The sequence below is a fragment of the Gekko japonicus genome, unplaced genomic scaffold (genome assembly GCF_001447785.1).
Source record: "Gekko japonicus isolate JY-2015 unplaced genomic scaffold, Gekko_japonicus_V1.1 scaffold1341, whole genome shotgun sequence".
Taxonomy (NCBI): Eukaryota; Metazoa; Chordata; class Lepidosauria; order Squamata; family Gekkonidae; genus Gekko; species Gekko japonicus.
In genome coordinates, this window is record NW_015169817.1 from 17,694 (window position 1) to 40,326 (window position 22,633).

A 22,633-nucleotide genomic window follows, 5' to 3' on the forward strand; every position below is an offset into this window, starting at 1 on the left:
TCACTCAGCTTTCTCTTTCTCCCACTGTCTACCCTTCCCATTACTTCTTTTAAGCGAAACACCTCCCCTTTTTAGGGGAGTCAATAAAAACCTTTATATAAAAAAAAGAATGTGTAGAGGATTCTGACTGACAGCTATAACTTGCCAGTTCTCATTGTGACCCTGGTAAGTTATTAGTAAGATGTGGCAAAATCATGAACCCATATGAACCGGGAGGTTGGTTTGCGAACCCACTCAATTTGTATCAGTTAGTGAGCCATTTAAAATTTAAACCCCTGCTTTCAGCTCCCCGCTGCTTTTTGTGGGGAGCGGAAAGCAAAGGGCCATTTAAGCCAAACAGCCAAGCAATGGGGAGGTTTAAACCCCTGCTTTCTGTTCTTCATGAACCTCCATAAGCAGCTTCAAAATTTGTGAAAGTTTGTGGCAGCTCTTCAGTTCACGATCTTTGCTTCACAAACCACGGACCGGCCAAAATTCATGACGAACTTTATTTTGTCAGCCAGTTTGTGCCCATCCCTAATGCAGACAACATGATTGCAGCACAGTCCACAGAATACTGAACTTAATATGTGCAAAGTACAATCAAGTCACAGATGACTTATGGTGATCCTGTACTGCTTTCAAGGCAAAAGACATTCAGAGGTGGTTTGCCATTGCCTTCCTCTGCGTAGTGAGGCTGGGCTTCCTTGGTTGTCTCCCATCCAAATAATAACTAGGGCCAACCCAGCTTAGCTTCCAAGATCTGATGAGATCTGGCTAGCCTGGGCTATCCAGGTCAGGGTGAACTTAATATAGGAAACAGCATGTACATCACGCAATTCAAATAATTCTTTGGAAGAAATGTCATACCACTCTCCCTTTCCTCTCAGATCTTGCCTGCTGGTCTGATAGCCCCTCTGTACATTTGTAGAGCTGTATTTATGTGGTTGCAGAATCAAAATACCTGGAATCTGTTGTAACCCCCCACTGTCTCTTTTCTTACTCACAGCAGAGCACGGATGAACCCAACTCTACATACAATGAAGAGAACCTGGCTCAGTGTATTTTTGACCTCTTTTTCGCAGGCACAGAAACCACTGCCACTGCTCTGCAGTGGGCATTGCTCCTCATGGCAAATTATCCAGACATCCAAGGTAAGGTAAACTTCTGCACTGATTCAAGGATAAACCACACTGATTCAGTATAAGGCAGCTTCATGTGTTCACTGGACTCCAGATAAAAAGACACACATACCTAGCCAATGTAAAAAAAAATTACAGTCTGGTGTTTTGTTGGACAGGATGAGAAAGGATAGCTTGCAAGGAAATCAGTGGCTGACAAATCAGTACTGAAGTAGAAACTGGAGGGTTGAGTAGAGTGAAAGTTTCCCTGAATCCATAGAGGTTTTGGTGATTCTTCTTTGAAGTCAAAAACGATACAAAGAGAATGCTGTCCCGGTGATATACGATTTCTATACCCAAAGGTGTATCATGATCATCTTAGAAGTTAGATTATAGTTCTGCCAACCCATATGCATGCTTTAAATCAGTATAAGAACATAGTGTTTACAGCTTTCACCAGAAACTCAATATTCTAATATTCATAAGAACATAACATAAGAGATGTCAATGTTGGATCAAGCCAAAGGCCCATCCAGTCCAACACTCTGTATCACACAGTGGCCAGAAATACCAGTGCCATCAGGAGGTCCACCAGTGGGGCCAGGACATTAGAAGCCCTCCCACTGTTGACCCCCCCCAAGCACCAAGATGACAGAGCATCACTTGCCCCAGAGTCCCTATCTATACCTTGTGGCTAATAGCCACTGATGGACCTCTGCTCCATCAACAAACAGCAACCATCTCTGTGTGAAGAGGATCGGAACATCTTTTTTTTTTAAAAGGCTTTTTGTGTTTTAACACACACATTTTGTCCATTAGCATTGTGTGCTATATCTTACATAACCAGGTCTCAACTTTTGGCAGGGATTGCTGATTCCAGTAATAGGCCAAAAAGTATTCTGGCAGCTACAATTGCCTTGACAGGTACCATTTTGCTTTCTGAGCTATATCTTTATTGGCATAATAGTAGCCCAAGGAAAAATCCAAATTGACCCTCAGTATACCATATGTTTCCTTATGGATTTGACTCCAGAAGTTTATAACAAGATGGCGCTCCCACAACATGTGCAAAAAGGACCCACCTGATTTCTACATCATCAACAACAATTGGCATACTTTTCAAAGTTCTTGGAGAATTAGTTGGGTGTATAATATCATCTGTAAATTATTTTCAAACACTCTTTTTCCCGAGTTCAACATTCCATGAGATTTGAAAGACCTCCTTTAATCTTTTCTTCCACATTTTGGTGCTAATTTCATCCTAAAATCCCTCACCTGACTTTATCTGTATTGTTTAAGAACTGCCTCCTTTTCCTGTAGCAAAATGTCAATTTTGTGCAACAGACCTTGTTGAGCACCACAGTAATATGTCAATTGCTCTAAATTTCTTAGAACCTGGAAATATCTTCAGTTCTACTTTATTCTGGAGGGGAAAGTTAATGTACAAGTATTGTAAGTTCTTTAAAACACCGGAACCCACCAATGGATTGAATTCATCCAAAATTTAATCCACGTATGATCACAGAAATTCCCACTCTCGCCATGTCACATGGCCACTCAAATTGGTGACTTGAAATTCTTTGATCTGTATTTACGGGAAGAGTGTGTGAAATTGCCTGAAATATTGACAGTGTATTTTCCCCAGATGTACTAATCACTTTTAAAATCAAATTACAGCATTCAAGTTCTCAGTCTGGTTTTTTGAACAAGATTCAGATTCCTGTACATTCAATATCCCAAGACTATTTACTCGTATCCTTTCTAAACCATTCTCAAATGGTTTTTAGTTTATTCACTTTATTCATATCCTGCCTTTGTCCTCAATGGGGACCAAAAGCAGCTTACATCATTCTCCTCTCCTCTATTTTATCTTCCCAACAACCAGGGCTATTTTTGGGTAGGAATGCACAGGAACGGAGTTCCAGCTGGCTCCTGAGTTGGCCACGCCCAGCAGGCATTCATTAGCATAATAGGCCACACCCAATAGCAGAAACTCATTAGGATTGGCTACATTAGGGGTGTGTGACCTAACATGCAAAGGAGTTCCTGCTACAAAAAAAGACCAGAGTTTTGACAACAAACAAGTTAAAGAGAATAACAAGCAAAAGGTGGGTGTGGCTGGATGTCGACACTCCTGGTAACATGGGGGTGTGGCCTAATGTGCTAATGAGCTGTGCTGGCAGGGGCGTGGCCTAATATGCTAATGAGTTTCTGGTGTTGGATGTGGCCTATCATGCTAATGAGTTCCTGCTGGGCTTTTTCTACAAAAAGAGCCCTGCCAGGAGGTGTGAAGAGGGAAGAATTTTGTTTGGTTCCACCTCCTGAGGCAGCCATTTTGGGTTTGGCCGAAGCTTCCCGTGGAAGATAATTTCGGGCCGGTGCCCACCACCCCCTCTAAGGATTCCAAAGATGCCTGCAATTTCAAAAAGGTTGGGAACGCCTGCTGTATGGCACCGTACCACTACTGAGCTCCCACCCGCCCTTCACAAACTCCGCCCTCCCCAGTCTCCGCCCCCAAATCTGCAGGAATTTCCCAACCCAAAGATGGGAACGACTGGCCCAAAGTCACCCCGCAAGCTTCAACAGCAGAGAGGCGATTTGAATCTGGGTTTCGCACATCATGGTCTGACACTTTAACCACTGCATTACATTGGCTCTCTTTAACTCAGAAGCAGTGTGATAGTTATGTATATTCAGCATGGATCAACCTCTTTTCTTTTGTTGCATGATTTTTTTTTAAAAAAAATCAAGATTGCCTCTGTCTTCATCTAAACATACCGAACACTTGGAATTTTGCTTAAGCAGGATTGGGGGGCTGCTTGTGGCACAGCCGCAAAGAGAAATAGAAACTTCGCAAAAAATCTTCTTGGTCCCTCCGCCTGAAAAGGAAGGCACTGACGCCAGGACTGGATTAAACTAAGGCATGATTAATTATTTAAGAGGCTGAAACTGCAACACATCTAATATTTATCTAATCTAATCTATCTATCTAACCGTAAGAGGCGACCCAACGAGTCTGCCAGTGAGTCAGCCTGGCTCCGTGCTCAGAGCACCAAAGAGCAGCTCTTTGCTTGCCCTTGCTTGCACTTCAAAGATCATTCCCTTACGCCACTCGGGATGAAGCTCCAGGTATTAAACAGCAGCACTGATAGGGTTCCCTGCCCCAGGAACTTGCATCAGACAACCTGAAATGTCTGTTTTGGTTACCTCCCTGTAAAATAAGATACCTCAGGGTGCTTGCCTATCTAAGGCCCCGTTCACATGGAGAATTTGCCGTGCGAAAGGCACGAATGTCAGGCGGATTTTCAGGGCGCCATCACACCACAACATCTGGGAAGCATAGCACACTCGTGGCCAACCTGCCGAAGATGCGGAGTTTAAAAGTACCAAGGAAAGTGCACTAGTATCTGGAAAACATGCGGCACAGGCGGGCATCTGATCGCGGGAGCGCTAGTATCCCGTGGCATCCGGCGCCCGTCCACGTCCCATCACAAACCGGATGTTTTTCATAAGTGCATGTGCTCAAACATGGAACTGAAAGCAATGCTGCTCTGCATAACTGCACATGTGCACAAATGCAAAACGTTTGTGTGATCACACCGCGTGTCTTCTTTGCCACGCTGCAGCATCGCCGCGTGATAACCAGCTAACAGCCAAAGCACGGAGACTCGGGAGACCGTGTGATTGGGCTACCGCACTTTATTCTGGGATGAACAGACACACCTCCCCCTGCTTTATCTGGTCCGTGTGACCGGGGCCACACATATTCAAATTTATGGCTAACCCATAAACTCTGCCATGTAGGTCCAGGTAGGACCCTAGCAGAAGAAAAGCCAGTGTAGTAGCACATACAGAAGCCAGTTTAACCAGTCACAGAGAATCATGGGTCCCACTGAGATTGGGTCCCACTGCAGCCTATTGGCTTTGACAAAGAATTATTCGAAACGCGGCAGCTTGCATCCGGACTACGTGTCGCTTATGGATTCCAAGATTGTATGGATCCTTCTGGAATTATATGAGTCCATTCTATGATGAATGCATGTCAAGTTGAACTATGGAATTAGAATACAATAGCACTGAGACACATTGACATTTTTTGGGACTTTACTTCTCTGTACCACTGATCTTTACTTTTTTGTACTGCTGTTGGTTTTTGTAAGGTTACCTTGGCTTCATATAGTTATATGGTTATTGTGCTAGTGAACTCGGCATTAAATAATATTTTTATATATATTTTTGTTCACCTTATAGTGATTTCAGCCAGCCGTCTCTTGTTCTTTGCTACAATTCATGTATGCTGGTTCCCCGCCTTTTTTTTGGTTCACTCCAGCCAGAGCCATGTTTATCTGTAGGCACCAAAGTGTTGTGGTTTGGGGGGTTGTACAGGATTAGCCCACCCAGGCCAGTCCAGGGATGGGAGGGAATCCTGTACTTTTCAGTACATTAAACAACAAGCCACGAGACAGTCTGTACCATCTCTGGTCTTCACAAGGATTTGCCACCAGAACCTCTTTTCACTAGTCCCTGCCTTTCCTAAGGGAGAGATTTCAACCCTTAGTTAGCACCTGGGATTTAACACAGTAGCAACTCTATCCAGAGATGCACACTCTTACCAAGGTAGCATATGTGGTCAGGGTTAGGCACAAGACTTAGACTTGGAATTCAGTTACAACACCAGAGACAAATTAGCAATTAGAAGGATCTTTATTCAGTACAGAGCTTAGCATAGACTACCAGAGATTACAAAAATAACAAAGGCTAGGGCTGTTTGCCTTAACTAAACATTAATTATTCATAGTTACCACATCAGGAGTATTCATCAGTCCAAGATAGTCCAAGTACCAAGAGATTTTGAAGGGAAATCCCATTTTTGCACCCCATGTGCTCCAAGTCACAAAGCAACTCTTTGTCTCTCAAGAGACAGCATTTCAGATGCAATAAACAGACAATGACAGGGGAGAGAGCAAGAGCAAGAGACTCGAGAACAGGAAGAAGAGCTCACTCCCATAGGGATCAAACAATTATACCCCAATTCCAGTCACAAATTAGATGTGACCATCAGCCAATTGCGAGTGGGCATGGGTGTGCCCAATTGTTGGTTGCCATAGCTGCGTGTGGGGATAGGCTATAAGTTTGGGACCCCACCTGCAGTCATCTGACCCAAACTCCAGCTACTTCATTGTGTACGTGACTGGTCGCAAGTGGGCGAGAAAGTGTAGCCATGAGGTCTGGCATTTGGCATGAAAGTGTGGAAGAATGTGGGTTTATGGCATGGCTATTGAGACCATGTGGCCTCATCATTTGGCTTGCAACAGGAAAGAAGACACAGCATGTTATCAAAAGACATCACAGGAAAAGGCATGTGGATATAGAAAGCAGAAAGCAATTTTTCTATACAGGGGTTTAATGACTCATCCCAACACTTTTACTTCTTTGACCACTACAAACTTGCAGCCAGGCTCTAGTACTTGGACAGAATGCATTCCCAATTATTGGAATATAAATGTGATCTCCAGGGTGGAGGACATTTCTCGACATCTGCAAATGACTTCAGTTCACCAACCATTTGGAAGGCCGAGGTCCTTCAAAAGAATCCTAAGCCATGTTGAAGCCAGCAGCTGGATATATAACCTCGTTTTTTTGGAATAACTTTTGCATAGAAAACATTAATTTGCATAGCTTCCTGTCACAAGGTCCAACACTGTTAAAATCCCAACAGACAAACCAGGATGGAAACTGCTGCTTGCCTATATTACACTATTACTTTGGCTGAGCCAGTGATTACAAATAGGGATGGGAACGAACAGGGAAAATGGAGGTTCATCCCGGCTTGTGGTTGGTGAGCTGCCGTAAACCATGAACCAGGACAAACCTCCCCCATGGACTCTTTAAATGTCTTCTCCAAGCCGCGCAACACACAACTCAGAAAGTCAACTGAGGCATTTAAAGAGATCACAGTCTCTTTAAATGCCTTTTCTAAGCCTCACCACAGGAGCCAGCATGTCTGCTGACACGAACCACACAAAACCACCTGGAAAGTTTGTGGGAGTTTTGAGGGGGCTCATGGGGATGGGATGGCATGAACCGAGGTTCATGAACCACAAACCAGGGTAGGTTCATGATGAATTTTGGTTTGTAATTTGGTTTGTGCCCATCCCTAATTACAAATCCGCTGTCTGATTCATGGAATAGCTAGCGGGGTGACTGTGTTATCACTCGGTGGTTCTGTGAGTGTTCCATTTTTAGCCATTTTCATATTTATTGTGTGTTGCTGCATGGACCAAATAAATCACCCTTAACATTTTGAATGCTGCTGCATGCCTACATTACAATTTAGGTTTCTTGAGCATGATCCTATAGAATAGTTTCAGTGGTTCAGAGAATCTGTAGAGGTAAATACTGTCTCCCAAATGAAGTTTCTTTGTTTTACTGTTTTCCTCAGAGAAAGTCCAAAAGGAGGTAGAAGATACTTTGGGTTCCTCTCAGTCATTCAGCTATCAAGATCGAAAGAGATTGCCTTACACCAATGCTGTGATACATGAGATCCTGCGTGCCTACTATGTCTTGTTTGTTGGGATCCCCAGAAAATGTATGAAGGATGTGAACATACTTGGTTGTCTCATTCCCAAGGTATCAAAGACTGTTATAGTCATACTCCTGTACCTGATGAGGGATGTCCATCACAGGTGGTGCTTTTGGAGAAATGGCCATATAGGAGACTCCTCTTTAGACCTGTGGGACCACCTCTCCCCATACGAGACCCGGAGAGATTTACGCTCTTCTGATCAGCACCTTCTGATGATCCCTGGCCTGAGGAACATCTGCTTAGCCTCAACCAGGGCAAGGGCTTTTTTTGCCCTTGCCCCAACCTGGTGGAACATGCTCCCACTCGAGATCAGGACTCTGTGGGACTTACTACAGTTTGGCAAGGCCTGTAAAACAGAGCTGTTCTGCCAGGTTTTCAGTTGAGGTGATGGATGTTCAACCATCTTGGCCTCCCCTATTCATGGCCTCTTCCCGATTCCCTGCTGTTTTAATAATTCTACCGGGCATTGGAGTTTTCTGGGGACCTATATTCCCCTGATACGGGGCACAGGGTTTGCTGTTACTGTTAATTATGCCATCTATTGTTTTATTGTTTTTATTGTTCTGTGGATTTTATGTTGTTAGCCACCCCGAGCCCACTTGTGGGATAGGGTGGGGTATAAATAGATGATGCTGATGATGCTGATGATAGTAATAGAAATTTCTGAAGAGAGGAAAAAACCCTCCTGTTTCTAAAGCTCAAGGTTAAATTATACAAGGTTTTTTGTTTGATATCCCAATGTACTGGTCTATTTGTGCTGGTGCTTGTTCATTTATTTAGAACATTTATCCAATGATTAGAAATCAGGCATGTCCAACTTCGAACAGGTAGTGATCTATTTTTTCCGGCCAAAAGTGCCGGTGATCTACCACCATGAAAATAAAGTTTCAAAGTTTCAAATTAGATTTTAACCCACTAAAGTTGGGTTCCACCCCTGCCGCCCCCATTTATAATGCACTTTCTGTCAGGAGATCAAGTGGGGCTGGTGATCTACCTCTCACCCCTCCGCGATCTACTGGTAGGTCGCGATCTACCTGTTGGACATACCTGTATTAGATGAACATCAATACCCTCAACTTGCTCATGTAGTTAACGTATCTTCTCTTTAAAAAGCTTTTGCTTCAGTAGTAAAGCCAGAGCAACACTTCACAACCCTCTCCCACTCAGATCTTCTGGTTTCACACATGAGTGGAAACTGCCACCAGACTCAAGAGGGAAGATCTGAAATTTAAAAAACCCAGTGTGTTTTGTTCTTGTTTGCTAGAAATGATATTTTCAGGAGTGCAGAAACTTATTTTGGTGTAGTGTTTAAGCCAGTTTGGTGTAGTGGTTAAGTGCGCAGACTCTAATCTGGGAGAACCGGGTTTGATTCCCCACTCTTCCACTTGCACCTGGTTGGGTGACCTTGGGTCAGTCACAAGCTCTGGCACAGCTGTCCTTGAAAAAGAGCAGTTTGTGTCAGAGCTCTCTCAGCTTCACCCCCCTCACAGGGTGTCTGTTGTGGGGAGGGGAAGGGAAAGGAGTTTGTAAGCCGCTCTGAAACTCCAAGTGAAGGGCGGGGTATAAATCCAATCTCTTCTTCTTCTCTTCTACCTTCTTCACATTTCCATCCTCTCACTGCAAACTCTAGTTTTATTTTCTAGTGTTCTGGTATAGATGTATCCTAACATACCTTTTCCCTTTCAGGGGGCACATGTTATTCCAGATCTCCGTTCCGTGCTTCTTGATCCCAAACAATGGGAGAAACCTCAGGACTTCAACCCTAATCATTTTTTGGACCAAGATGGGAGCTTTGTGGAAAGAGAAGCATTTCTTCCATTTGGTGCAGGTAAGTCCAGAAGTATAGCTATCAGCCTGAAGACAGATCCAGGTGGGGTAGCCGTGTTGGTCTGAAGCAGTAGAACAAAGTTTGAATCCAGTGACACCTTTAAGACCAACAAAGTTTTATTCATGGCTCTTCTTGTAGCAGGAAGAAGAAGAAGAAGAAGAAGAAGAAGAAGAAGAAGAAGAAGAAGAAGAAGAAGAAGAAGAAGAAGAAGAAGAAGAAGAAGAAGAAGAAGAGATTGGATTTATACCCCGCCCTTCACTTGGAGTCTCAGAGTGGCTTACAAACTCCTTTCCCTTCCCCTCCCCACAACAGACACCCTGTGAGGTGGGTGGGGCTGAGTGACACAAACTGCTCTTTTTCAAGGACAGCTGTGCCAGAGCTTGTGACTGACCCAAGGTCACATCAGCAGGTGCAAGTGGAGTGGGGAATCAAACCCAGTTCTCCCAGATTAGAGTCCACACACTTAACCACTACACCAAACTGGCTCTCCTTTGCATATTAGGCCACACACCTCTGATGTAGCCAATCCTCCAAGAGCTTACAGTAGGCCCCTGTAAGAAGAGCTCTGTAAGCTCTTGGAGGATTGGCTACATTAGAGGTGTGTGGCCTAATATGCAAAGGGGCTCCTGCTACAAAAAGAGCCCTGTTAAACTTTCGTAGGATCATAGAATCATAAAGTTGGAATGGACCTCCAGGGTCATCTAGTCCAACCCCCTGCACAATGCAGGAAATTCACTAATACCTTCCCCACACACACACCCAGTGGCTACTGTTCCACACCCAGGAGAGGACAACAAACCTCCAGGATCTCCAGCCAAATGGGCCTGGAGAAAGATTGCTTCCTGACCCCAAAGTAGTGATCAACATTTCCCTGAGTGTGTAAGAAAGGGTGTGTAAGAAACGGCAAGCACACTTCCTCAAATACAATGAAATTCTCTCAGCCTGAAGGTGGAACATCATTTGTGCTGGGGGAGGGAGACAAGGATGACTTTGGGCAGTTGGGCCCAGCATTGGATGTCAGCCAAGTAGTTCTCCAGCAGCTGGGTGGGATTGCTAATTCTGAAGAAGACAGAGTCAGGATTCAAAATGATCTAGATAGGCTGAAACAGTGGGCAGAGACAAGTAAAATGAATTTCAATAGAGAGAAGTGCAAAGTCCAGCACTTAGGTACAAAAAATCAAAGGCATAGATATAGAATGGGAAGGACTTTGCTTGACAGCAGCACATGTGGAAGGGATCTGGGTGTTCTGGTTGATCACAAACTAAACATGAGCCTGCAGTGCGATGTGGCTGTGAAGAAAGCTAATGCAATCTTAGGATGCATTAACAGAAGCATTGTGTCCAGATCACGGGAGGTGGTAGTTCCGCTCTATTCTGCGATGGTCAGACCTCACCTGGAGTCCTGTGTCCAGTTTTGGGCACCACATTTTAGGAAGGATGTTGACAAGCTCGAGCGTGTCCAGAAGAGGGCAACCAGGATGGTGCGAGGGTTGAAATCCAAGTCTTACCAGGAAAGGCTGAAAGAGTTGGGTCTGTTTAGCCTGGGAAAGAGAAGGCTTAGAGGGGACATGATTGCAGTCTTCAAGTATTTGAAGGGTTGTCATGTAGAAGATGGAGCCGATCTGTTCTCTCTTGCTCCGGATTGCAAGACTAGATCTAATGGGTGGGAATTACAAGGGAGTCGTTACCAGCTAAATATCCGGAGAAAGCTCCTAACTGTAAAAGTGGTTGAGGCAGGAGATTGGACTAGATGGCCTGCAAGGTCCCTTCCAACTCTAACATTCTATGATTCTATGATTCTTACAGCCCTCCTCCAGGGGCCAGACCATTGCTGGAGGGGTGGGGAGCGCACCTGGGGGCTGCAGATTTTTCTCTGGTCCATGGATCAGATTGTAAAGGACCAGGCTGAAGGTGTGCTGGGCATTCAGGAGCGCTCTCCCAGCAAAGACACACCCTCCCACCCCATGCGTTCAGAGTTTATTTTCTGTATGGCTACCCATCCTTTACTATGTCAGCAGGGCATCTCTGGTTAAAGCCGGGAAGGCCCTGGGGCTTCCTCCTTCCCCATAACAAAGAATGTGCGTGTGTGTATATGAATAAATATATACATGTACGAACACATATACATACATACACTGTAGAAAAGAGCAAGGGTCCAGTAGCACCTTAAAGACTAACAAAATATGTGGCAGGGGAGGAGCTTTCGTGAGTCACTGCTCACTTCTTCAGATACAGAAGTATCTGAAGAAGAGAGCAGTGACTCACAAAAGCTCATCCCCTGACACAAATTTGTTAGCCAGTTTGGTGTAGTGGTTAAGTGTGCGGACTCCAATCTGGGAGGATTCGGTTTGATTCCCGACTCCTCCACTTGCACCTGGCTGGGTGACCTTGGGAAAGCCACAGTTCTGGCACAGCTGTTCTTGAAAAAGAGCCGTTTCTGTCAGAGCTCTCTCAGCCCCACCGACCTCACAGGGTGTCTGTTGTGGGGAAGGGAAGGGAAAGGAGATTGTAAGCTGCTCTGAGACATCTTTGGGTAGTGAAGGGCAGGGTATAAATCCAATCTCCTCCTCCTCCTCCTCCTCTTCTTCTTCTTTCTTCTTCTTCTTGGAGCTACTGGACTCTTGCTCTTTTCTACTGCTACTGGCATACTAACACGGCTACCCCTCTTGATAAATACACTGTGTATCCTTGATTTAGGCTGCTAGGCAGGAGACCCAAGGCCAGAACCTTCAAGGTAGCCTTCTCAGAAGGCTCAGAAGGCCACACACAGGGCCAGCTAGACAGACACAAATTAGGAGTTCTCAGTGCATGGATGAGACAATGGTATAGGAAAGACAGATTTAAGTTTGTTAGGAGCTAGGATTTTTTTGTGTTGTTTTTTTGGAACAAGGAGGACCTGTACAAAAGAGAGGGCCTTAATTTGTCCCTAGAAGGAACCAGGCTGCTGGTGCTTAAAATCAAAAAGGAGGCAGAGAACTCTTAAAAATAAATCCTGAGGGAAAGCCGACAGGACACGAAATGTCTCTGGTTTGGGATGGCTCATCTCTGTGAGATGAAGGGGTAGCTGTTACTGTTCTACAGGGAAATGGATTAGGACTGGCCACCAGGAGGGTGACAAACGGTCAATTATGATCAGGGGTCATTCCGTAGAAAAAGAGGTGCAGGAGCTCCTTAGCATAACTCATTAGCATAACTTATTTGCATATGCCACACCCCCTGACATCACCGGAAATGTGTCAGAAGGCAACACCCACCACTCAGGCTCCACTGGACTGTTTTGGATTGCTAACTGTGGGGGGGGGGCATGCAGATCTGTCCTTGCAGAGGAGGGAGAGCTTGTACCTGAATAAAACTTGGTCTTAAAGGTGCCACTGGACTGTTTTGGGCCGGAGGGGGGGCACTCTGCAACTTACCTGGCTGCTTCTTGCTCTGACTGAGGGCTGCTGGGAGCAAGGGGGCGGGGATTGTTGCATGTTCCCACCCCCTGGGCTCTTTGCTGCCAGCGCTACGCTCCTGTGTGCTCCTGCAGGAAATGACCCCTGATTATGATCGATCCACCGCTTCGCCAATGTGGGGATTATTCAGTCAGCCAGTCACCTTTATTGGCATGTACAGATACTACAAACAGCAGTTGAACAGAGGGGGGTACAAAACCAACCATATAAAAGTTTATGTAGTATTTTTAAAAAATTATACTATAACATTTCCTGACAGACTCTTATTGTAGACTGTAAAAACAGGGCTACCTTCTCAGTAACTTCAGTTTCAGAAGATGATGAACCGTAATATGATCAGAAAGGCCCAACATTCCAGCTAAAAACAAGTTTAAATGTTTAGCACGCGGGTCTGCATATAAGTGGAGCTGCGGTGGCTCAAGTGGTTAATATGCTGAACTGCGGGCTGTGGAAGGTCAGTAGTTCAGCAGTTCGAGACCAGGGTTGCCACATGACGGAGTGAGCTCCCGTCTCTAGTTCCAGCTCCTGCCAACCTAGCAGTTCGAAAGCAAGAAATTGCAAGTAGATAAATAGGTACCACTTCAGTGGGAAGGTAACAGCGTTCCGTGCACCTTGGTGTTTAGTCATGCCAGCCACATGACCATGGAAACGTCTTCGGACAGTGCTGGCTCTTCGGCTTTGAAACGGAGATGAGCACCGCAACCCTAGAGTCGTATCCAACTGGCTTTCGAGAAAGGGAAACCTTGACCTTTATAGGTAGGAACTCTCAGTATTCTTGGTGCCTGGGGGGGGGCAACAGTGGGAGTTCTTCTAGTGTCCTGGCCCTGCTGGTGGACCTCCTGAGGGCACCTGGTATTTTTGGCCCTGGAAACGTCTTCAGACAGCACTGGCTCTTCGGCTCTGAAACGGAGATGAGCACTGCAACCCTAGAGTCGGATTCGACTGGCTCTCGAGCAAGGGAACCTTTACCTTTTACTGCATATAAGTAGCAATGGTGGAGGATGTGTGACATCGATTCGACACAGCCAGAATTACAGAGACAAGTCCTAGCCAAGAATGCAGTCTTATTAAATCTACCATATAAAACTGCTTGTGGCATAGAATTGAATCTTTCCAGGGAGAAGGCTTTCTGAGTTTGGGGAACTTGCCTTCATTCATGCCTGACAATAATTCTACCATACTCTCTATTTTTGCATATATAGAGTTCCATCTGCTACAGATAAAATTCATTATATCAGCAACCAGAAGAACTAAATACCCAGGTGGTAGTTACGGTCTGGGGCCCAGAATCTTTTAACCGTATCGGGCCCCAAGGATGCTAGACTGGCTGTCACAAGGGCTAGGGCCTTCTCAGTGGTGGCCCCCACCTGGTGGAATGAGCTCCCGGAGGAGATCAGGGCCCTGCGGGACCTGGTGCAGTTCCGCAGGGCCTGCAAGACGGAGCTCTTCCACCAGGCTTTCAGTTAGGGGCCGCCACTGCCCCCCCCCGGCTACATACCATCTTGGGGGGGGTTAGGGGTTAGGGCTTAGGAGGCCGGGTAGAATCATTGTTAACATCTATTATCAATGCCTACTGGGAATGTTTGGACTGTGTTGGGGTTGTGGTCGACCTCTCTGGGTTTCTGAGATTCTGGAATGATTGTAGTTACTGAGCACCTTAATTGTTTTATTGGTTTTAAATTGTATATATTGTTTTAACTGTATTAGAGTATTGATGTTTTATTAGCAAGCCTTTTCTTGCCTTGTTAGCCGCCCTGAGCCCTACGGGGAAGGGCGGGGTATAAATTTAATAATAAATAAATAAATAAATAAATAAATAAAATAGTTAGATCAGCTGCCTCATTGGATGTAACAGGAGTGTCAGCTTCAGTTGAGTTGTTTAAAATACTGGTTGCCTCTTCAAAGGGAGTATCCATTAATAAGCCATTGGGAGGCATATCAGTGTTTCCTAATAATGGAGAGAATCAATTTGATGTGGGGATTTGATAAACATAGGCCCTGGTCACACGGGCCGGAAAATGCGGTGGGGAGCGTGCCTGTTTGCCCCAGAGCAAACTAACGCGCAGCCGCCGGATCGCTGACATCCCGTGGTTCGGGGGGAGGTGCTGATCACATGACAATCCTGTGGCACGGCAAAGAAGCGGCATGGCACGATCACAGCAGCAATGGCTAGGCGCCACTGCCGTGGCAAATGGGGTAGTGGTTTTTTTTAAACCAAAGTGTGCGCATGCGCCGTTGGGTGCTTGTGCGCACCCGTGGAGACTTGGGGTGAAAAAAACTTTTTGCAACAGGACATGGGCAGGCGCCGGATGCCACGAACTACCACTGGAAACGCGATCAGATGCCCGCCCTTGCCCCACGGTTTCCGGAAACTAGTACCTCGGAGGTACTAGTTTTAACGCCGCATCTTCGACAGGAAGCATCGGGTTAGCCACGGGAGCTCTACACTTCCCACATGTTGCGGTGTGATCGCACCTGGAAAATCCACCTATCTTCCCTCTCTGTAGTGTGGCTAATGCTTCGTGTGACCACAGCCATAAGGTGGTTCCACATCATGTGGTGAGGAAAAAAAATCCCCAATTTTGGATTGTTTAGAGTCAGGTATCAAGAAGAGGAGATTGGATTTATACTCCGCCCTTCACTACTCAAGGGAGTCTCAGAGCGACTTACGAAATCCTTCCCCTCCCCACAACAGACACCCTGTAGGCGGGGCTGAGAGAGCTCTGACAGAAACTGCTTTTTTCAAGAACAGCTGTGCCAGAACTATGGCTTGCCCAAGGTCATCCAGCGGGTGCGAGTGGAGGAATGGGGAATCGAACCCAGTTCTCCCAGATTAGAGTCTGTGCACTTAACCACTACACCAAACTGGAGTCCCCTCCATCTCTATCTCTCTTCCTCATTTATGAGGTCTTGTTTTCAACTCCCGGGGGCCAAGGCTTGCATTACACTACAGTAATAGAAGAGCTAATGAAATCAAAGAGTCCAGGTTCAAGGTCAGGTAGTAAGTCTCGCTTTGAAATCATTTAAAAAATTGCTTAGGAGTATAAAGAAGCTATAATATGTTTTGGCCATCTGCCATCTGCCTTTGAGGACGCCGGCTAATTACCCAATTATACAAGCAAGTCTTTCCTTTATGAGACAAAGAACAGCCTCGAGGGAGGAAACTTCAAGTTAGGGAGAGGAAGATAAAAGTCCTTAGAATGTCAGCCAAAATCAGAAAAGTTAAGATTTACAAGTTTAAAACAGTTTCATAACCTGGAGCAGAGGGAGGAGCCCTTTGATGCCTCAAAATGGTTTGTCTCTTTTCTGGCACTTGGGGAGAGGGTTGAAACGCAACACCCTTTGGTGTGCCATGTCCCCCAGGGGGCAATCCTCTCCCCAATGTTATTTAACATCACATGCACCCCCTCAATCACCTGATCTAGAGCTTTGGGCTGCAATGTCACCAGTACACTGATGACACTCTGCTGTATCTGTTGACGGACGGCTGGCCAAATACCCCCTGAGACAATCTGGCCAGGGGCCAAGAGGCTATAGTTGGTTGGTTTGAAGCAGAGCTGGCTGAAACGAAATCCGTCAAAGACGAAAGTCCTGTGGCTGAGCTGGGCAGATCCCAGGCTGGGATGCCAACTTCCAGCTCTCAATAGCAAGCCAAGAGTGATTCTGAATGCCACCCTCTCAATGGAGGCACAGATCACAAATGTTGTCAGATTGGCATTTTCCCCACCTACGCCAAGTTTGGTGACTGGTTCCCTTCCTGTCTTGCCCCTGACTTAGCCACAGTGATCCATGCAACTCGAGATGTTCGTATCGCTCACCTTCCGTATTTGACGTCCTGTGTTCTGAAAACATAGAAATTATAAACATCATCAAGCGTCAATTCTGTACTAGTTATTATTGTCTATTCATTGTGATTTGTGAATTCACAGCAATTTTTCATCATTATTATTGTACTGCTTTGAATTGCTGGTCCCCCTTGTATATATTTGCCCCTGACTTAGCCACAGTGATCCATGCAACGGTCACCTCTAGGCTGGACTACTGTGACTCGGTCTATGCAGGGCTACCCTTGAGACTGACCCAGAAATGCCAAGTGGTCGAGAACATGGCTGGGCGTGTGCTTAGAAGCACTCCATCTAGAGCCCATATACCACTGGTGCTCTGCACTGGCTCCAAGTTGAATACGGATCAGAACCAAAGTTTTGGCTTTAACTTTCAAAGCCCTACACAGTCTGGGACCAACATATCTTTGGGACCGTCTCTCCTGGTACACCCCCCCCCCCGAAAGCACTGCGCTCTTTGCATAACAACTTTCTGGTGGACCCTGGCCCAAAAAGTATTTGTCTTGTCTCAATCCAGTCCACGGCCTTCTCAGCTCTGGCCCCAGCTTGATGGAACGCTCTACCAGATAAGATCTAGGACCTGCAGGATCTGATTCGGTTCCACAGGGACTGTAGAACAGAAATGTCCCACCAGGCCAGGGGTCATTTCCTGCAGGAGCACACAGGAGTGGAGCTCCGGCAGTAAAGAGCCCAGGGGGCGGGCACATGCAACAAGCCCCGCCCCCTGTTCCCAGCAGCCCCAGGCCACGAGGAGCAAAAAGCAGCCAGGTAAGTTGCAGTGGGTGTTGCCTTCTGACACACTTCCAGTGATGTCAGGGGGTGTGGCATATGCAAATAAGTTATGCTAATAAGTTATGCTAATGAGCTCCTGCACCTCTTTTTCTACGAAATGACCCTTGCACCAGGCATATGGCTTAGGTGGCAAAGCTGTTGTTAGCCCTCCCAGAGTATCTGGTGGGTCCCTTTCTGAGACTGGAAGTTGTACTAGATCAGCTATTGGTCTGATCCAGCAAGGCTCTTTTCATGTGCTTAGAACACATGGAAAGGCCTTACTCACTTGCTGCCTTCTCTTGTTTCCCTTACAGGGGCTCGTGCCTGTCTGGGAGAGTTGTTGGCAAGGATTGAGCTCTTCATCTTCTTCACCAGTCTCCTGAGGGCATTCTCCTTCCAGCTGCCGGAAGGAGTGAAAGAACTCAACGCAAAGCCTATATTTGGGGGATCACTGCACCCCCATCCTTACAAACTTTGTGCTGTTCCTCGCTGCAGTGCGTAATAAAATATTTTGAGTCACACATTTCTTACTCTCAGTTTCTCCATCATTTCTTTCACGTAGTCCCGATTTTGCTCTAACCGGCTGTATTCATTTTCTGTTCTCAATTTATCTGTCAGACCTTGACTGATGCCCTCTTAAGAAGAAGAAGAAGAGATTGGATTTATACCCCGCCCCTCACTACTCAAAGTTGTCTCAGAGTGGCTTACAGACTCCTTTCCCTTCCCCTCCCCACAACAGACACCCTGTGAGGTAAAAGAAGAAGAAGAGATTGGATTTATACCCCACCCTTCACTACCCAAAGGAGTCTCTGAGTGGCTTACAGACTCCTTTCCCTTCCCCTCCCCACAACAGACACCCTGTGAGGTAAAAGAAGAAGAAGAGATTGGATTTATACCCCACCCTTCACTACCCAAAGGAGTCTCTGAGTGGCTTACAGACTCCTTTCCCATCCCCTCCCCACAACAGACACCCTGTGAGGCAGGTGGAGCTGAGGGAGCTCTTGACAGAAACTACTCTTTTTCTAGAACAGCTCTTATCAGAACTACGGCTTGCCCAAGGTCATCCAGCCAGGTGCCAGTGGAGGAGTGGGGGAATCAAACCCGGTTCTCCCAGATTAGAGTCCACGCATTTAACCATGACACCAAATTTAAGATGAAATTTAGGCCAATCCGTGAGGTTCCTGGTTTCTGAATCTGTTACTGTTGCCCAACATAAACCTTATTTTCTAGTTTGATGCCTTCAAACAAATGTTCAATACAGACTTCTCACTGGCCCATAACTACAGTGGGACTACTGGGGACTTCACCCCTTCATTAAAGGGCCAGCCCCCTTTCTTAAAGGGCCCCCCATTTCTTTAAATGCTTTTGAGAAGAAGCAGGGTGGTGCCTTCTTCTTCTTCTTCTTCCCTTCCTCCTACAAGACTTAAAGGGCCTTTCAGCTGATCGGCAGGGAGCACATGACCCACCGATCAGCTGGGGGCCCCTTTAGATCTTGCAGGATGGGAGGGGCTCGCATCACCCCCCCCTTCATTATGGCAAACAATGGCCGCCCCACCAGGGGCAAAAAATTTGCCCCACAAGGCACAAAATCCTGGCTTCTCATGACATGGAAATTTTTAAAGTGCCTAAGCCAGGGGTCATTTCGTGGAAAAAGATGTGCAGGAGCTCATTAGCATAACTCATTAGCATAACTTATTTGCATATGCCACACCCCCTGACATCAACAAGATGGCTACAGAGTAACAACCTGGAGGAGAGGCTCCTGATTATTTTATCTTATTTTAACTGCTGCTTTCAGATATCTAGTCTGCTTAACTGCCAGGAATGAGACTTGGAAAAGTCTAGAATCTAGGCTGAGCGATTTAATTGTCTGGAGGAGTTGGTTTTCAGGCTCAGTCAGCACAATCTGTTTAATATACACTGGGTGGCGTCAGCATCTGGGCAAGGGGGAAACATCCTGTGAGTTAGAAAACAGCCCGAACTATCATAATCATAATTAACTGGAGAAGGTAATGAAGCCTTATTGAAAGAGTCCACAGAGCTAATTATGGGAAAGAAAAAAAGGAATGAGAAGAAAAGATCAAGAAGGAATTTGGAGTTGGAAAGCCGCAGAATTATTAACATTACACTCATGGTATTCTGAGTTATGGCAGATTGCAATAGCTGAAAAATCAACAAGCCAAATTAGGATAATCAAAACCAAAGCCAAAACTGTAGACTTTTTTGAACCGTGGCACAATTTTATTTCATTCACAACTCAGAACAATACTCAAAGTATGTTTAAGCCCTTCCTCATATTATGGGATGAAGTTAAGTAAGCCTCTCTCTATACTTTAATCATGTTGTAACTATACATTAATTATGCATGTTTATAGGAAAAGAAAAAAGAAGGGAAAATAATCCTTTCTCTTTGTATTTCTGCCGAATGTTGAGTTCTCTACCAATGCCTTCATTTGCTTGCTTTTTTCTTTTCTTTTCTTTTTTTTCTTTGTTGTTATGTGTACACTGTAGGTTGTTTTTCTATATGGGGAGTGGGGTGTGTATTTGATGTTTATGTCTGGGTTTTTTTCTATATTTAAATAAAAATATTTTTTAAAAAGAAGGAATTTGGAGTCGTAGGGCAAATAAAAGCACAATCCTCTACTCTCTGAGCCAACTCCCTCGTGTAGAAATACATTATATTGACTTAGAGAGAGTAGAAATAATTTCAAATACACCTTATGGGAAGAGAGTTCTTTTAACTTTTAGGCAGCCAATAATTCCCTCAATGCACTTGAAAATGAGAAGGTTTTTATCTTCCTTCGGAATCTTCTCAACCAGAGCCTTCATTGATGGAACTGTCTGGATATTAATCCCAGGGAATATAAGTGAGAGACCTCCCACTTTATGATATGAAAATGAACCTCCTCATGAGGTGTCAGAAAAATAGAACAGCCATATCCTGTAAATTCTCCTAGAGTATCTTCTTTGGAAGAACAAACAAATGTTTCTGCACTGCAAACAAATGTTTCTACACTGGAGAAACTGAAAAACTCACTACAGCTTCTTCGCACTACAGCTGAACCTCTTAATTTATTTATCCCTGGGAGACAACCAGCTAACAGCAAGCCAAAGACTCAAATTGACGATGATGATCTGACTTCTCTTATCCCTGATAATGACAGATTGCAGCGATCTTTCTCACTCTCATCTCTTCCCCCTGCCCGAGGCCACCTCTCTCCTGAGGAAGGAGAGGGGAGTCGAGCTCCCTTCTCCTTCTCTCACTTCCCCTCCACTTCCTCCTCCTCTTTTGTTGTCAAGAGAAGGAGGGGGGAAGAGGGAGGCCAGCCTGGGATTGTGGCTTGTTATCGATCTTACAACCCTAATAAGTCAATATCTACTTCTACTCCATCAAAGGTGTTAATTTCAATTATGCTGACTGCCAATAAAGATGATGCATCGGAGGGGGAATCAATGATTTGCAACAGAACATTTCAAGTTGAAGCCAACAAGTTCTTGTCACGGCTCCTGCTGACTACCAACAAGAGGCTCCCGCTGAGTGCGAACAAGCACCCCAGCAGAGGATCTAAGTGCTGCTGGGAATTCGCTCTCAATGCCAGAAACTCCCGCACCTGACAGGGCTGAGATTCCAGAGGCTACCCCAGCCACAGCTGAGGCAGAAGCACGCTCAGACAGTTCTCCTCCTGATTCCCCCCCACCAGTATCCCAGTTGAGAGAACAGTGCCGACGGGATATGGCAACCCAGCAGCGAGAGGCATGCATGCATGGTAGGTGCTCATTCAGCCCCGAGTATTAGCAGGAGCCAGGACTCGCCTGGGGCATGCTAATTGCCAGCAGGCTTATGGGCTACTTAACTCACACCCTCACGCCAACAAATCATGACAGCAACTAGTCTCTTCAGACGAAGTTCTGCACCTCCTCGCTCGTGATTCTGACTCCTGGTTCCTGTCTGGATTTCCTCAGCTCCTTGACCTCGGCTTGAATTACTACGCTTCAACTCTGCACCCCGAACTCTTTACTCTCTGGCTCTTGATTCTTCTGGACTCTGGTTTCCTGATGACTCTAACGGTTTGTGTTTTGAACTTGGTTTCCCGGTTGGTTTGCTTGCCTGGCTCTTGACTTTGGACTGTACCTTGACCACCCCGCTCTTGCTTTGTGTATTGGACTTGTTTTCCAGCTAATTGGTGTGACTGGCTCTTGACCTCAGACTGTATCCTGACTGCCTCGCCCTTGCCTAGCCCCGCATCGTGACAGTTCTCACAGGAGTCTCTTAATATACAAAGCAAGGACCAAAGTACCTCTGTCAGTGATGCTAACAATAAAGATACGGACTCCTGTAGGTCTACAGGGGGGAAAAAACTTTTAAGGTTTGACATTGACACCTTTAAAAGGGACTTCAGAGAAATTTATAAAAATTGTAGAACCTCCTTGGACCATAAACGGCTTTGAAATTAATATTTTTAATGGTTGAGGACAGTTTTTCTTGAAGGCTGTTTAATTACTTTTTAACTTCAAAAGTACATTGATTTGACAGGTTTTGTAGGGCGGCGAATGGGTGCCATGCCAATGGGGAAATAAGGGCCAGTAGAAAAAAAAATAGAAGTTATAACTTGATAGTATTGTTACTGGTGTCATTAGTAACTGATTTTGATGTTGTTATTTTCGTCTTTATGGTTCTCTCCTCTCTATGTGGTCTGTGAAAGAGGATTGTGATATTTTATTGAGAATTTCAGCTGCCCTTACCTCCTTGTCAACTCTTAACCCATGAGAATTTCAGCTGCCCTTACCTCCTTGTGTCACGGCAGGACCAGGGGGCGTGACACAAGCAAGCAAAAGTCCAGGAACAGTCCGAGGTCAAGCCAGGCAAATCAGGTAGCAAGGTTCAAGCAGGTTTAAATCACAGTCCAAAAGCAGGGTCAGACATACCAAAGTTTCAAGTCCATAAATCACAACAATACCAGAGGAGTCAGAGATGAACGCAGGGTCAACAAAGCCAAAGGTCAAAAGCCGAGGATCAAGTCGAGAAGAATTCCACAAGGTCTGGAGCAGAG

At 45.6% G+C, this 22,633-nt stretch overlaps 1 protein-coding gene across 1 annotated transcript in view; it reads left to right on the forward strand.

Moving 5' to 3' along the window:
- The window catches only part of LOC107115473 (cytochrome P450 2J2-like), a 34,892-nt gene extending 16,794 nt beyond the window's left edge, over positions 1-18,098 (forward strand). The window contains exons 5-8 of the mRNA XM_015417191.1: positions 992-1,133; positions 7,543-7,730; positions 9,373-9,514; positions 17,897-18,098. Of these exons, the coding sequence (XP_015272677.1) occupies positions 992-1,133; positions 7,543-7,730; positions 9,373-9,514; positions 17,897-18,084 (660 nt within the window). The 3' untranslated portion in view covers positions 18,085-18,098. The remainder of the gene's footprint in view (positions 1-991; positions 1,134-7,542; positions 7,731-9,372; positions 9,515-17,896) is intronic.
- The last annotated feature ends 4,535 nt before the right edge of the window (positions 18,099-22,633 follow it).